This window comes from Brienomyrus brachyistius, chromosome 8, assembly GCF_023856365.1.
Source record: "Brienomyrus brachyistius isolate T26 chromosome 8, BBRACH_0.4, whole genome shotgun sequence".
Classification (NCBI taxonomy): Eukaryota; Metazoa; Chordata; class Actinopteri; order Osteoglossiformes; family Mormyridae; genus Brienomyrus; species Brienomyrus brachyistius.
Window position 1 is genome coordinate 3237278 of NC_064540.1, and position 14059 is coordinate 3251336.

Below are 14059 nucleotides of genomic sequence, written 5' to 3' on the forward strand. Positions count from 1 at the left end.
GTGACAGGATTTCTGGCTTAGGGATGCATGACAAATTAGTCTAATTTACAAGGGCAGTCGATCTACTCACTGGCGAGATATTAAAGTATGAAACGAGGACAGGTGCTCTTCATTTGATACAAACCTTCTTACTTGTTTCATGCAGAAAGTCTCGGGTTTAATTCGGTAAAAAATGCCGCAAATCATTACTTCATTTGGTTTTCAAAAAATATACATCACATTAGAAACAATCAGCAGTTTTACGTAAAAACATCAGTTTCAAGTAATGATAAATTTAAACCCGTATTATAGTTCTAAAAGAGCTGTTCTGAGCTAAAAAAGTTCACCGACAAGCTGTCTCACTGGGGTCTTTTTAACTAGTAACGCCTTTGCAATAACATAAAACACCAAACATTTGTGTTTAGTTTCCCTCTGGGATTCAATGACTATAATTGCAGATGTTCCCCACTGTCAAACAAGTTTACACAGGATATAAAGGATAAAAGCACCAAGTCAGAAGCACAGAGTTATGCTTGCTTGTCTTGCTTGCTTCACATCCTCCGTGCACCATCATTACCATAAACTGCAGGGCATCAGTGAATGCCATTGGTTCGTAATTTTCTGTTAAGAAATTTTAACTTACCAATCGGGGAGGAAGCTATATTACAGTACATTTTTTATTAGATTATTATCTCTCCAAAGTGAAATACAGTTGCAAGACAAGGGTCAGCCAGTCACTGGAGGATTTGGGGCTAAGGGGGTTTCTCCAGGGCCCACCAGTGAAAGCACTGGAACATGTGATCTGAATCGGCGACCTTCCGATCACAGGCAGAGTGTGAGTGACACAGAGCCACGATCTGGCTCATGTGTAAAAAACGAACCAAGCAGAGAAGCAGCTGTACAGCTTGGCATGGCGACCAGCAGATGTCCACAGGCTTAAAACTGGGTCAACTGGAAGTGACCGCGATGCTCAGATCGTATTCAGTGAACTGCTGTGAGGTCAGACGCATTTGTATATATTAATAATGGGGTGAAGCTGGCCGGGTGGGAATGGACAAATGTGAGGTAATGGAACCTTGGAAAAGATATTCTGAGTGCCTGGGAAAATCACTGAGAATGTGACAGTCGAATTATATATATATATATATATGACAAACGGTCTCATGAAAGGTGACTTTGGGGTCCCTTGTCCTTCTTGCCTGCCAGCGGAATACGAATGATTCGGATGTTGAGCAGCGTAATCGACAGCGACACCGACAGTTTTGCCAAGGCGGTCATTTAACTGGCAAGCCGGCGGATGCACCATGTAGAGCTGATGGCCGAACGCCAGATTCCATTAGCTGCCCGCTGACCGATCGCTAATCATCGGCATCTTGCGGGAGGGATAAGTCAAGTGGCACTTTCTGTGGGTACGGGGCCATTTCTGCGTCCTGGGGAGGGATCCAGGGCTGGGTGCTTAGCGGCACGTCACGGAAACCTGAGGACGAACCTCACCGCAGCGATGAGGGAGACGGACGCCTTTAACGGCGACTCCAAAACAGCAAGGTCAAGCGGGACACCGAATGAGGTCCTTCTGAGACTCGAGTTTACACATGTGATATGTCACTCTAATGGGAAATTAAATGAAAAGGAAAAGATGATAATGAGATATCCAATTTCGCAGCACACTTTGTAAACAAGACCCTAACATGCCCTGACTCCGAATATGTTCCGAATATAGTCCCAGCATTAAATCTCACTGATAGTAGCAGTCCTCCTGTTGCTATTCCTGCAGAGTCTTGACCCAGATATGAAAGTAATCAGCTCTTATGCAGCCTGACAACTGCCAAGTGATTTCAAATGAACTATAAAGAAAATGACTTTTTCCTTTTCAAGATCCCCGAAAGATAGGACTTCAGTATATGTAGAGCGATTTTAAATGATCAATGCGTCTACCTGTAATTTAAAACTAAGCACTGGGAGGCAAGATGACCCACAGAAGTTCTGTAAGTATCTCACTCAGATCCATATCGACAGGAAGTGCGGCCTAAAAGTAGACCTACTCCTTTTGATTCATCATCTGCCCATTAGTTCTGCATAATTCATTATAGGTGACACTAGGACCCATGGCAGGAAGGATAGGACACCCACAACATAAACCAAATGTCTTTGGACTAAGGGAGCTAACTAAACTACACAGAGGACATGGGGTTGGAAATTGCACCCCCTAGAGGTGAAAGGCTGCAGTGCTGCCCCATGAGATGCCACATATTTGTTATGAGAAACATAAACTGGCATAATTTCAGCTACATAACTGGATTCAGGGAAAAATTCCTTTAAGCGAGTATTTATTTACTCTATTTCGATGCTTAGCCATCTTGCCTCAAAGTTTCTTGTTCTGGGCAGGGATATTATAGTTAATTAAAACTAAAAGTAAAGTTCTAAGAAATTTATTTATAAACCAAAACAAAATTAGATACGAAACATATTATAAACAAAAACTAAACTAAAACTATAAATATTGCTTCCATAGTTTCTGGGATAGGCTCCTAAAAGTAACTGAAATTAAATAAAAGCAAACATCAAATACTTTCAGTTTCAGTTTTCTACCACTAATTTACTAACAAAATTATTTGATTACCTTTCGTGACCATGAATAACGGCTGGAACATAAACTGAGACTTTATACAAACTAAACAGAAATATATCTTTACAATAAAGACTAATAAGAGCACAAACTATAATTACACTGGTCCAGGGCAGCCTTGTGAAAGACGGTCAAACAAGGAAATGTAACATTTTAAAAGCTGAATTAACGTTAAAGGTTTCAAAACTCTGCTTGGAACCCAGACAGGTCTTTATCATAGACATGTTCAGTCAGTGGAAGTTCCCTCAGATGAGATCAGACAGGAAGTGATGATTCACATTAAACTAAAGGCCTCGAGCCAAGCCCTGCGAGCTCAGAGGCCGCAGTTCTTTAGGTAAACCGAAAACCGGAGTGTCAGATAACATGAGCTACGGCTGTTTTTGGGTGTGCGGTCAGACCCTGCTAGACGGAAACATCCTGCAGCCTTTATCTGCGTATCGGGACTCGTCTCCCACCACAGACTGTGTTTTCCTCATCCATTTTTTACGTTTTTTTTACAAGTCAGAAGTCAGGCTACAGTTTTTTTTTACAAAGTCAGACTACAGCCCCGAATGTGACCACTCTGATACCTCCTCACCTCTCAGCAGAGCTATCCGGCTCGATGAAGCGGATGAGGGGGGGGGCCGAGAGCGTCTCCGTGGCAAAGATACCCCCCTGGAGCTGGACGCCAAAGCCGTTGAGTGGGTCACCATGGAGGGTGATCTCACTAATCTCTGTGTGCACAATCTGGCCACCTGGGCCCACAGTGCTGGAGGCTAGAGAGACTGAGGTCGGGGAACGTAAGAGGAACGGGAGAAAAGGGAAATGATGCTTTAGTTGTTATTTGCACAACTACAGGTACGTTGGAAGGCTTCTTCAAGGCTCCACAGACATGTGACTGCTTTGTCAAGGAAGCCAAACTGGCAACCTTCCGATCAGAGTTACAGATGTCTAACTGAAATGGAAGCCATGAAGTGAGATGAGCACAAAGAGAAAGACAGACCTGGATCATTTCTGATGCACCAGTTTCGTATGTCATGCCAGCCAAAGGTTATTGCCGTTATAATTAGGACAGGCGAGCCAAAACTTGCCGTAACAGGCTAGGAAACGACGGCTCATACTGTGAATCAACAGAGACCATTAAACTAGATCTTAATGTCTTCAAAAACGTGGTGCCCTAAAACTGTGAAATAGCACTTTTAACGCCGCCCGCGAACATATGCTACACGCTAACGTGGCACGACTGAACACGACGCTCTAATTATGACAAAGCGGTGACAATGGCTTCAATAAATGCTCCACGTGGCAGACATTAACTGCAATATAATGAACATTCCCACCATCATCATTAATGTCGTTATTTCATTCGATCCGGCTTGAATGTTATTATCAGGAGAAGACCATTTGGCGAAATATTTAACGAAACTTGAATTTGGCCTGCAGGACGAGAACGGCAATAAGGGGATAATACTTCCTTATTTCTTTACAAAACAAAGAGGCACAACCCAGAAACTTCTACGTGAAACAATTAAGTTTCCCAAGACTGAAGAAAGCTATCTTGTGTGTTCAAGCATAGAATAAAGTGAATGTTATTGCAACCTTTGAATTTAAATTAGTGAGAGAGCTTGATGCCATCACTAAATGCAGAAGCATGTTTCAGCAAAGATCTAAACAAATTCTGCAGTATGTACAAGGTTATCTATAAGTTAGATACTCAATTTTGAAATGAATAATAGCATTAATGACGGAGCTCTTCAACGTGGAACCACTGTGATGCATAAGTCAAACCTCACTCAGTCCTCTGGTTCAGAGAAAAGTCAGGATGATATCCAAAGCTCCTGTGTGCTGGTGGATCACTGTAATCCAGCCAATTCCTTACTGCCCAGCCCATAATTAACAAATGTTCTCATTCTTTTCCATTCTATTGCCCAAAGAGTAGAAGGCTAGTCACCATGCCCCAGATATGTCGTGAGTCAGGCACCTGATTGGTTGGTCACACCTCTAATTGATAGGACCCCCCTCCTCTACAATCTGACTGGTTATCTCTCAGAACCAATCATTTTTCGTTCTGCCCTGAGAACATTTTTGTGTAAGTAAAACTCCCATGAGCCAAATACAAAGTAGCAAGATAGATACACGACTGACTACAGTTCACCTGGGTAGCCTTGGATGGTGCATAAGCCCAGTGAAATCAAATTGGGCACCCGCTTCTTTGATTACATTTGTGGACAAAGACCCCCCCCCCCCCCCAAAAGCAAGTCCCCTCTTTACCACAGCTAGACAAACCTTTTAAGGTTTTTTTGCCCTCCAGGCCCTCAATATGCATGCAGTGGCCCCCTCAAGTCACCTTTACCTCTTACTCATGTGTTGGGTGACGGGTGACTACAGATGATCTAACCTGGCAGTGAAAGTCAGGGAGTCAACATGGCATCATGCTAGAGTTGCCTCACATACGCGAGCTCTTGTGTTCCTTCTTCCTCTGCCTCCTCTTCAGCATGGAGTTGCGCGGGCTCATGGGTGGTGCCGCACGTGGCAGGGTGCTGGAGTTCTGGCTGGCGAAGCCCGACGTGGTGGTGGAGCCGGGGGAGAAGCCACTGGACAGAAGCGCTGCGGGCCACAGAACATCACTCAACAGTGCAGTGTCCAGCTAAGCTAAAACATTAGCATATCATTAGCAAGGTGCATGTACTGGGACAGAACCACAGGGGCAAAGCTGATTGGGCCCCGGAAAGGCCCCTCCTCTGTCACTCACTGATTCAAAACATATCATTGGCTAATGCTAATGCTGGCCTCTTTGTATGAATTATGGCCCCTCTTATGCCCCTCCACCCCAACACTAAAAAAAAACCTAGAATTACCCCTGACAATTATCCATGTAACACAGAAATAGCAAAAAAGTCATATAAACTGTAATTTTTCAAATTTTTTTCACTCTGCACGCTAATTCTGTGCTTTAAGTAACTGACACTCGGCAGACTCCAACCGCAACCACCCCAGAAATAAGTCTATCGACTACAGGAATAGTATGATTAGAAAGACATATTAGCTCTGCTTGGATGGGCTTGTTCAAAGCCCAAAGGAGCCCACTGACATTTGCAGTAGTCTTGACTGGCCGGGTTGCTCGATGACGGCCACGTGGGGGTCTTGCAGTGTCCAGGGTGCTGCATGTGGCAATAATTTACGCAGGGGTCCCAGCAGTGGGCGTTATCACTCTTCTGTATTTTCACTACGAAAAGAAGAACAATCATGCTGGCTGATAAAATACAGTACAGTGGAAAGGTGTTAAAGAGTCGAAGAAATTCTCTGTAAATGATCTTCATGTGGGTGTAAAACTATGATTCTATGTCTGTCAAAGTGTGTCAACTCAGCAACTTCAAAACCTCTCCTGAAGTTTGCAGTAACCAACCAGGGCACCCAGGTATTTGTTGACTCGACCACTAGCACATCATGTTTGACTAATCGATACCTCAGTAGGTTAAGTTATTAAATTAACCAAGGATGACGTGAACAGGGGCGGCATGGTGGTGCAGTGGATAGCACTGTTGCCTCACACCTCCGGGACCCGGGTTCGAGTCTCCGCCTGGGTCACATGTGTGCGGAGTTTGCATGTTCTCCCCATGTCGTCGTGGGGTTTCCTCTGGGTACTCCGGTTTCCCCCAGTTCCCACAGTCCAAAAACATGCAGAGACTAATTGAAGTTGCTAAATGGCCTGTAGGTGTGCATGTGTGAGTGAATGGTGCGTGAGTGTGCCCTGCGATGGGCTGGCCCCCCATCCTGGGTTGTTTCCTGCCTCGTGCCCATTGCTTCCGGGATAGGCTCCGTACCCCCCGCGACCCAGTAGGATAAGCGGTTTGGAAAATGGATGGATGGATGGATGACGTGAACATGTTCCACCCCCTCCCGGGAAAAAAAGAAGGAACCCCATAGCATTAAGCAGGAAGCACGTCTGTTATTGCATGCGAGCTGCACTGCGTCGCATGCACCGTTAGTGTTACGGTTCGGTCTGGCGCTCACTGCAGCCCATCCTCCTCGCTGTCGCGTCTGAATGATAATGCACCGCTCTGATACCTGGGATCCAAAGCGAAACGTGCCTCTGAATTAATGCGCCGGCTCATTATCGCCTGACTAATGAAGTCTTCCGTGCTGCAGGCGCGCCTCTAACGGCACACGGCGGGACCGGGACGGGGGAGGGGGTGCAGATGCTTTGCCCAAGGGCCCCATCAGAAAATAACGATTCCGGTCCACCGCCTCTGCCTGCCGAGACGTGTTAGCTACTGCTTCACCAAACACTGCTTTTGTTCTCTGTGGGGGAGCAGGTTAGCTCCTGGTGAAGGACGCAGACTCCAAACCTGAAGACCGTGCTCTTAATGACGGAGCACAGGGGCGGCGACAGCCTCCGGTAACACAGCCAGCGATACGTTTTACGCCCAGAAGTCTCACTTAGCATGGAGGCCTCACAGCTCCAGGGTCAAGCTGAAGTTGTTCAGTCCTTCCCGAAGCTTTGTTCATGCACTTAACTTGTTCAGTCCGGGTTAGTGTGGCTCAAGGTGTTCCGATTTCCTCATGCAGTCCAAGAACATGCAGAAAGGTGAAATGTGTTCCCTAATTTACCCATAGGATGTGAGTGTTCTCACAGACACACACAGGGGTACAAACAGGTTCTCACAAACACACACAGGTGTACAAACAGGTTCTCACAAACACACACTGTCTTTATCGGCTGTTGCTCCTTAACATGCTCATTGTGACTCGTACAGATGTTGGTTGTTTTCTCTCATCAGCAGGTATTAAAGCAGATTATCTGCGGTTTTCTTTCTTCTTTTTTTTCTTCTCTTTTCCCTCGCTCTCTCTCTATTTCCCTTCTTCTCCATCATTTTCGTCCTTCTGTCCCCCTCTCTCTCCCTCTCCCTCTCTTGAGGAAATAAATAAAAATAAATAAATAAATAGAAATAAAGTAGTCCTCCGCAGAGGGGGGGTGGTGGAGGGAATATAAAAAAAAAAAAAAAAAGGATGTGAGTGTGTGTCCTGTGATGGACTGCCATCCCGTCCAGAACGTCACCAGCCTCCAGCCCAGCGTTTCTGGGCCGGTGCGTAGATTAGCAGGCTAAGCATCTGTTCCTGTGATCGGAAGGTCACTGGTTCGGGTCCCAGCCTTGGCAGACTAATCACATGTCTGTGGGCCCTTGAACAAGGCCATTAACCCCCAACTCCAAGGGTGCTATACACTCACTGACGCTGTGTTGCGATTCCCAAGCTTGCTCTCATCTCAGTGTGTCTCACGGAGTAGATGAAACAAGAATTTCCCCATAGGGATTGATAAAGTATCACTACTCTATTCTAGGAGTCCCTCGTGACCTGATCATGTACGAATGGTTACAGGATAGATGAAAACAACAGCTAAATAAGCTTACATGTTGTGACAAAGACCTGAATTAATTTAACACACTCCACGACCTCATCGATCCATAGATACTTAAGTAAAATATGACTAAAATGTATTTTTCTCAGATTTCTCATGCTAGACGCCTGCAGCAACCCGGGCCCCTGATACACAAACATCAGCTGTTTTTTCGTTGGGTTAGCAGCTCGTTTTGCTTTCAGAATCAGTAATAGAGGCTTTATTCCAAACGACATGACTCTTAATTAAGAGACGCGTATCGGAGGAATAAATGTTTGGCATAAACTTTGAAATTCCAAACTAACTTGGAGGAAGTGAATAAGACGCTTGAAAATTTTGTTTGGGGGGGGGCGGGGGAGGGGGGAGGGTTTATAACATTAACGTCAAGGCCTCCCACTTTTTAAATCTGCGATTTAATGCCTAAACATTGCTAAGCAGCCTTCACTAAGTCCAGGAAGATCCCTGCTAGCTTGATACATTTCTATTTTAGCTTCTTTGCAAGACAGGATGCACTAAAGAAATCACAAGGGACTTCAGAAATGTCCGGAAACCAGGTTAACTGCTCAACACCGCAGACCGAAAAAAAAATAAAAAATGAAATGACAAGACTGAAAATTCGGAGAAACAGTACACCGGCACCCTTGCCAAATTTAAAACTGCAAATCCTTGCATCTCGCAGCTTACGCTAAGCTCATCTCAAGTGACTCTCAAAAAAAAAAAAAAAAAAACATTCTTATCTTCGTCGAGAGGTAAGAAAGTTGAAAATTGATGACACTGGACTGTGCTATGAGAACTGATGCGACAGGCTGAAACGCGAATCCCGTAAGGAGATTAGAAGTGACATCAAACGTTTAAAAGGCATTAATCATACTGTACAGTACATGACAGCGACGGTGTGTGCAATTTATAGTCGTTTGGCTAATTGATGGAAGATTCATTTTCTAACAACATATGCATTCTATAAGGCAACACTTAAGTGGTAAAAACGAAAATACTACAAAGCTTTTAGTCTAGCTGAACCTTTCATGCTATAAGCAGAAGCCTACAGGCATTTGCACAAATCTTTACTTAATACTTGCATTAAGATTACTTCCTACCCTTTTGTCTTTGATCCTGTTTTGTCTTCTAGTTCTCTCGTATACAAGTCTGTTCAACAACCTACAGAGCCCCAAAGCCCAAAAAAGCCCCACAAAATATCCTGGTCAGCTTGAGCCCACACATTCCGGGTGCCGCTGGAAGCCCCAAAACTGACACGGACAATATTCACCCACAATCCCCGGCGGCCTTTATTACAGGAAGTAACTTTTACAGAGAAAGGATCATCTTAAAGCCTTGAAATCTGCTTCTGCATTAAATTATCTACACTTCACTACAGTCCTGGCTTACTAATCCACAAGCATAGAACGTGAAATGTCACAAGATCAATATTATCATACCAAAGAGCAGAATGACACCAAGGACATTACGCATGTGAGGAAAGTCTTTTTAAGGAAAGGAAAGACTGCTTTAAACTCAGCCTGACATGTCTCATGGTCTCATGGAGCACAGCTCTGTCGTGATTTGCATCCCCTTACCTTTAATCTTGCCTAAGATGCTCACTTCCACAGCTGTATCCTTCAAATCCCTTGGAATGTGGATTTGAATTTTTCTACTAAATTATAAATAAGAGTTTAAATTTGGGGAAAGGCCTAAACTCCTGGAAATTGAGAATAATCGTGGAATTGTAACACTGTTTGAAAAAGTTTCCTTGACCCTAACTGTACTGTAATTCTGTGATATTTGTGGGGACTGTAGCCGAACACAGCAACACCTCGCAACAAAGGCACAGTTGTGATATTGTGCAGTTCATGGTTGCATATCCATCCATCCATCCATCCATCCATCCATCCATCTTCTGTAACCAGTTGTCGTATTCAGGATCATCAATGACAGGACCAGAGCCTAACCCAGAGACTACAGGCGCAACACAGGGAACAATCCAGGATGGGGCACCAACCCATCACAAGGCACGCTCACACACCATTCACTCACACACACACACACACACACACACCCAGGGGTGGTTAGATCATTCCAAGTAACCTCAGCATGTTTTTGGGCTGTGGGGGAAAACGGGAGAACCTGGAGGGAACCGCACGGCGACATGGGGAGAACCTGGAGGGAACCGCACGACGACATGGGGAGAACATGCAAACTCCACACACACGTAATGAATTATAAATGCCGCCTGGAAAAGGCTTTAGGTCAAACATATGATAACTGCATAAATGTTTTGTAATAAAACACTAACTTCATTGGGTGTCTAGCTAACATAAGGCGAAGGAAGGAAAATAAATCAAGATGCCACAATGTTCTGCTCGTGACAGACAAGCTATGAAGATTGATGTTCCACAGGCGCTGGCAGCTCAGGCAGGCAGATTGAACTTTACATTATGTATATTTAAATACTGTATTTGGGTAAGGTAACTCAACAGCATACCTTACAACTGAGCCCAAAATATTAATACAATAATCTCGGAGAATGGGTTACCCTGAATTCGGAACCTACCTGCTCTAATCAGCCATTATTACTGACTGGCTCTGTTTGGCCAGTTAGTAAGTGGGAATTAAACAAAGGTCGTTTTACACTTTTCTATTCTTTTGACAATTGACATTTTCTCAAGATTTGCTTATTTACCAAAATTAAAGTAGCATGTTTTGGTTTAGAAGTAAAACAGAAATCATCAGATTTCTGTTGGAGATGCAGGAATGCGTAACTGGTTCACCGATTAACTTTGGGGTCTCCTGAGATACACCTTGTCCCCAGAGGTGGAGATTTCAGGTCCATAGAGTCCAAATCCAGACCAGGATTTTGTTTCAACCAACCAGTTGAGCATAAAGAGTCACAAGTCACAGAGCACTCAACTGTTTGGTTGAAACAAAATCCTGGACTGGATTTGCACTTTCTGGACCTGAAATCTCCACCTCTGCTTGTCCCCAACCCTGAAAATCCCCATGATCCTCTGCTTTGCTCACCGGTGTCCTGCAGCTGGCTGGGCAGCCGGGTGTGGTGCGCGGGCAGGATCTCCAGCTTGACCTGATCAGAGGTACTGGCCAGCAGCTGTGTGGCTTCCAGCAGAGAGCAGTGCTCTGTACTGGTGCCGTCGATGGACAGGATGTGGTCGCCTGCGTGCAGCGCCCCGCACCTGCGACAGGAGGAGAGCGGCTCTGCTGTGAATGCGAATGGCGGACGGAATCATAAACAAACGGAAAGCGTAGTAGTAGGGATGGCGACGCAGGGGGTTCAGTGGGCAGCACTGCAGCCTCAGGATTGCGGTCGTTTAGATCCGCCTCCAATCTGCGCCTGTGAGGTCTGCGTGTTGCATGGAAATTCTTGAGTACTCCACTATCCTTCCACGGTGGAGTAACTGGTGTGTGAAAAGCAGCCCATGTGCTTCCGCAATTAGACCCCGGGCTCATGCAGCACTGACCGTCTACTGGGTAAACAGGCATGGAAGATGCATGGATGAATGGATGGATGGATGCAACAGGGAGTATTACAAAAATAGCAAAGGACTAATTAGGCTGTTTACAACATACAACATACATTTTTTTTATGAACATCCTTTAAATACAACGTATTATTTATGATGCTTATGTGAGGTGGGAATACTTTTTGGCACCAGAGAGGTGGGTGACCTCTGGTGCCGGACGCAAACGCCCACCTGTCCACCACGCTGGCCGGCTTGATCTTGTCGATGACAATGACCTGCTTGCTCCTGTGTGCGGCTGTGGCCAGGGTGATGCCCAGCGCGGTGCCAGGCGACTTGGCTATCTCCACCAGCAGGGGGCCCGAGGCGTTCGTCACTGTATCTGCGTGGCAAATCACACACAGGCGTGTACTGGTTTTGTCCCCCCCCTACTTGCGGCCAGGGGGCAGTGATTACTACCACTTGCGTGGGCTCCCCAAGGTTGGGTACAAACAGGGGCAGTAATCAGGGGAAGCATGGATAATGGTAGCTTTTGTTGGGTGGGGGGGGGGGGGGGGCACCTGTCATGGCCGCCTGTCTGGACTATGACACGCACAGGTCTTAATGGGACTTCAGCAGAAATTTCCACTTCTGCCATTATTTTCCCATGTTTTTTTTATTCTTGTGTTTTTTACATGTTTATTATTACTTTTGCTTTTCACATGGCAAAGTGTCCTCTGGCTCCATTTGACATTCTGCTGAGGAGGCAGCTTCTGGGATGACATTACGTAGGTCTGAATACAGATATTTATACACTCAGCTTATATGCACATACTGTAGATTTCATCATACTTAAAATTCCCATTAAAATGTAACAATTATCAATATTGGCTTGGCATATTTATTTCTTAAAAAAATTAAAGAAATCCCAGCAATGCCTTTTGTTTTTATTAATGACCTAAACGTAGCATTTAGCCGACGCATACCTTACCAAAAAAGCGCAATCACTGTGATATGATGGAAGTTTATATTACCTTTAAACTAAATACTTACTGACTATGTGCGAATGTCAGTTTAAAAACAAAAAACAGCAGAATCTGTGTCTCTGTGAGGCTGCACACTCAGGAGGCTTCGGAATTTTAAATCGGGGCCATGAAAGCTCATGGACAGTCGCGCAGATTTCCCTGGGAGCACAATCTCGACTCAGAAGATGCATGATAATTCCCACCCCGATTAGGCTGTCCATCAAAACCGAGCCATCAGGCAATGAGGACATCGCTGAGCGCGGCGAGGATGGCGATAACGTTAAAGAGATACAGAGCTCCGTGCCCAAGATGGAAGGAATCAGTCAGCGATGCCCACATCAGCTGGTACGGCAGGGTGGAAAAGCGTGTCATTAGTAAAAAAAAAAAAAAAAAGGCTTTGAAAATGGAGAAATTCCACGCAGGCAGAGAGATGCTTGACCAGCGTGAGGAAAGTTACCATCTGAAAATAAAATCAGGCCTCATATTTGGCACAAGATGTCACTGTAATGTCACTGTAATGTCACTGTAATGCACTGTAATGCTGGTAAAGGCAGGCAGTGAGAAAGGGCCGTATTCAGCAGAAGGGAGACAAAACTGGTCTCTTGGCAAATTACTCCTCCACAGGCCAAAACCTATCGCTCTACATGGAAGGAGTCTGAGGACAAGAAAGTAATTACTTCAGAGGAAATGGGTGTCCTGTTCAAAGTCCGGGAAGAACACAAATAAGCAAAATATATATTTAAAAGATTGGACAAAAAGCGCAGGGTAAATCTAGCTGAGATTTACTGACAGCTACCGATTCCTGAACGCTTAAATCAACATACAACTGAAATAGCTAGTGGCAATATTTGTGGGGACTTCCCTTCAACGCAAAATTCTGACAAATGTTCATACTGGAAGCAGTATATTTTGTGGAAATCACCCCAACAATTTTGGTTGTATCTCAAGGACATGATACAAGTCCAGCGGAACATCTGGGGGTAAAGAATGCAAAGATGGTATTTGCGCTCTTGGAAAGACCGGTCTTACTAATTTGCCTCCCAAGAATAAACTAGGGATGCAATCAATGATGGGACTGGTCTCGATCGGCAAGGATGCAAAAGATGTACGTATTCTTAATATGGGCAATAATGACATCCAGGGATTTTTATTTTAGGCTCACCCATAATGGAGACGTCGTACTCGATCTGGAAAAGCGCCTCCTGGCCACACTGCGTTAGCACGGCCAGGGCGTCGGCATGGCCGGCGGTGTGTAGGGGCACTGCGTCGACACTCAGCAGCCGGTCACCGACTTTCAGGGTGCCCTGCCTGTGGCGGGACGGAGAGAGGAGGAGGACAGGCCGGGGGAACCGTGCGTCCATGTTGTTTATTACGAATCATCGAGGGCCGAGCTCATCCTCAAAATCAATACGGAGCGAGGAATGACGGTTAATGAGGTGAGCTTGAGATAGGGGAGCTGAAGGCTGGAAGTACATCACAGAGAAAGTACCTCCACACAGCAGTAAAAGACCCCAAATGACACCATGAATCTCCATGGAAAATAAACAAACATTTCATCTTAAAAAAACCACACAGATCATTGCTTTCCAATCCAAAGTGCCTC

The 14059-nt window shown here is 45.2% G+C and overlaps 1 protein-coding gene across 5 annotated transcripts in view; it reads right to left on the bottom strand.

Annotated features, from left to right (window-relative positions):
- The window catches only part of grip2b (glutamate receptor interacting protein 2b), a 107051-nt gene that overhangs the window by 20607 nt on the left and 72385 nt on the right, over window positions 1-14059 (bottom strand). For all 5 annotated transcript variants that reach the window (XM_049023865.1, XM_049023864.1, XM_049023866.1 and 2 more), the window contains exons 7-12: window positions 13619-13764; window positions 11687-11834; window positions 10998-11167; window positions 5676-5810; window positions 5039-5191; window positions 3183-3369 (exon numbers count right to left, since the gene is read on the bottom strand). In XM_049023865.1, coding sequence (XP_048879822.1) covers window positions 3183-3369; window positions 5039-5191; window positions 5676-5810; window positions 10998-11167; window positions 11687-11834; window positions 13619-13764 — 939 coding nt within the window. The remainder of the gene's footprint in view (window positions 1-3182; window positions 3370-5038; window positions 5192-5675; window positions 5811-10997; window positions 11168-11686; window positions 11835-13618; window positions 13765-14059) is intronic.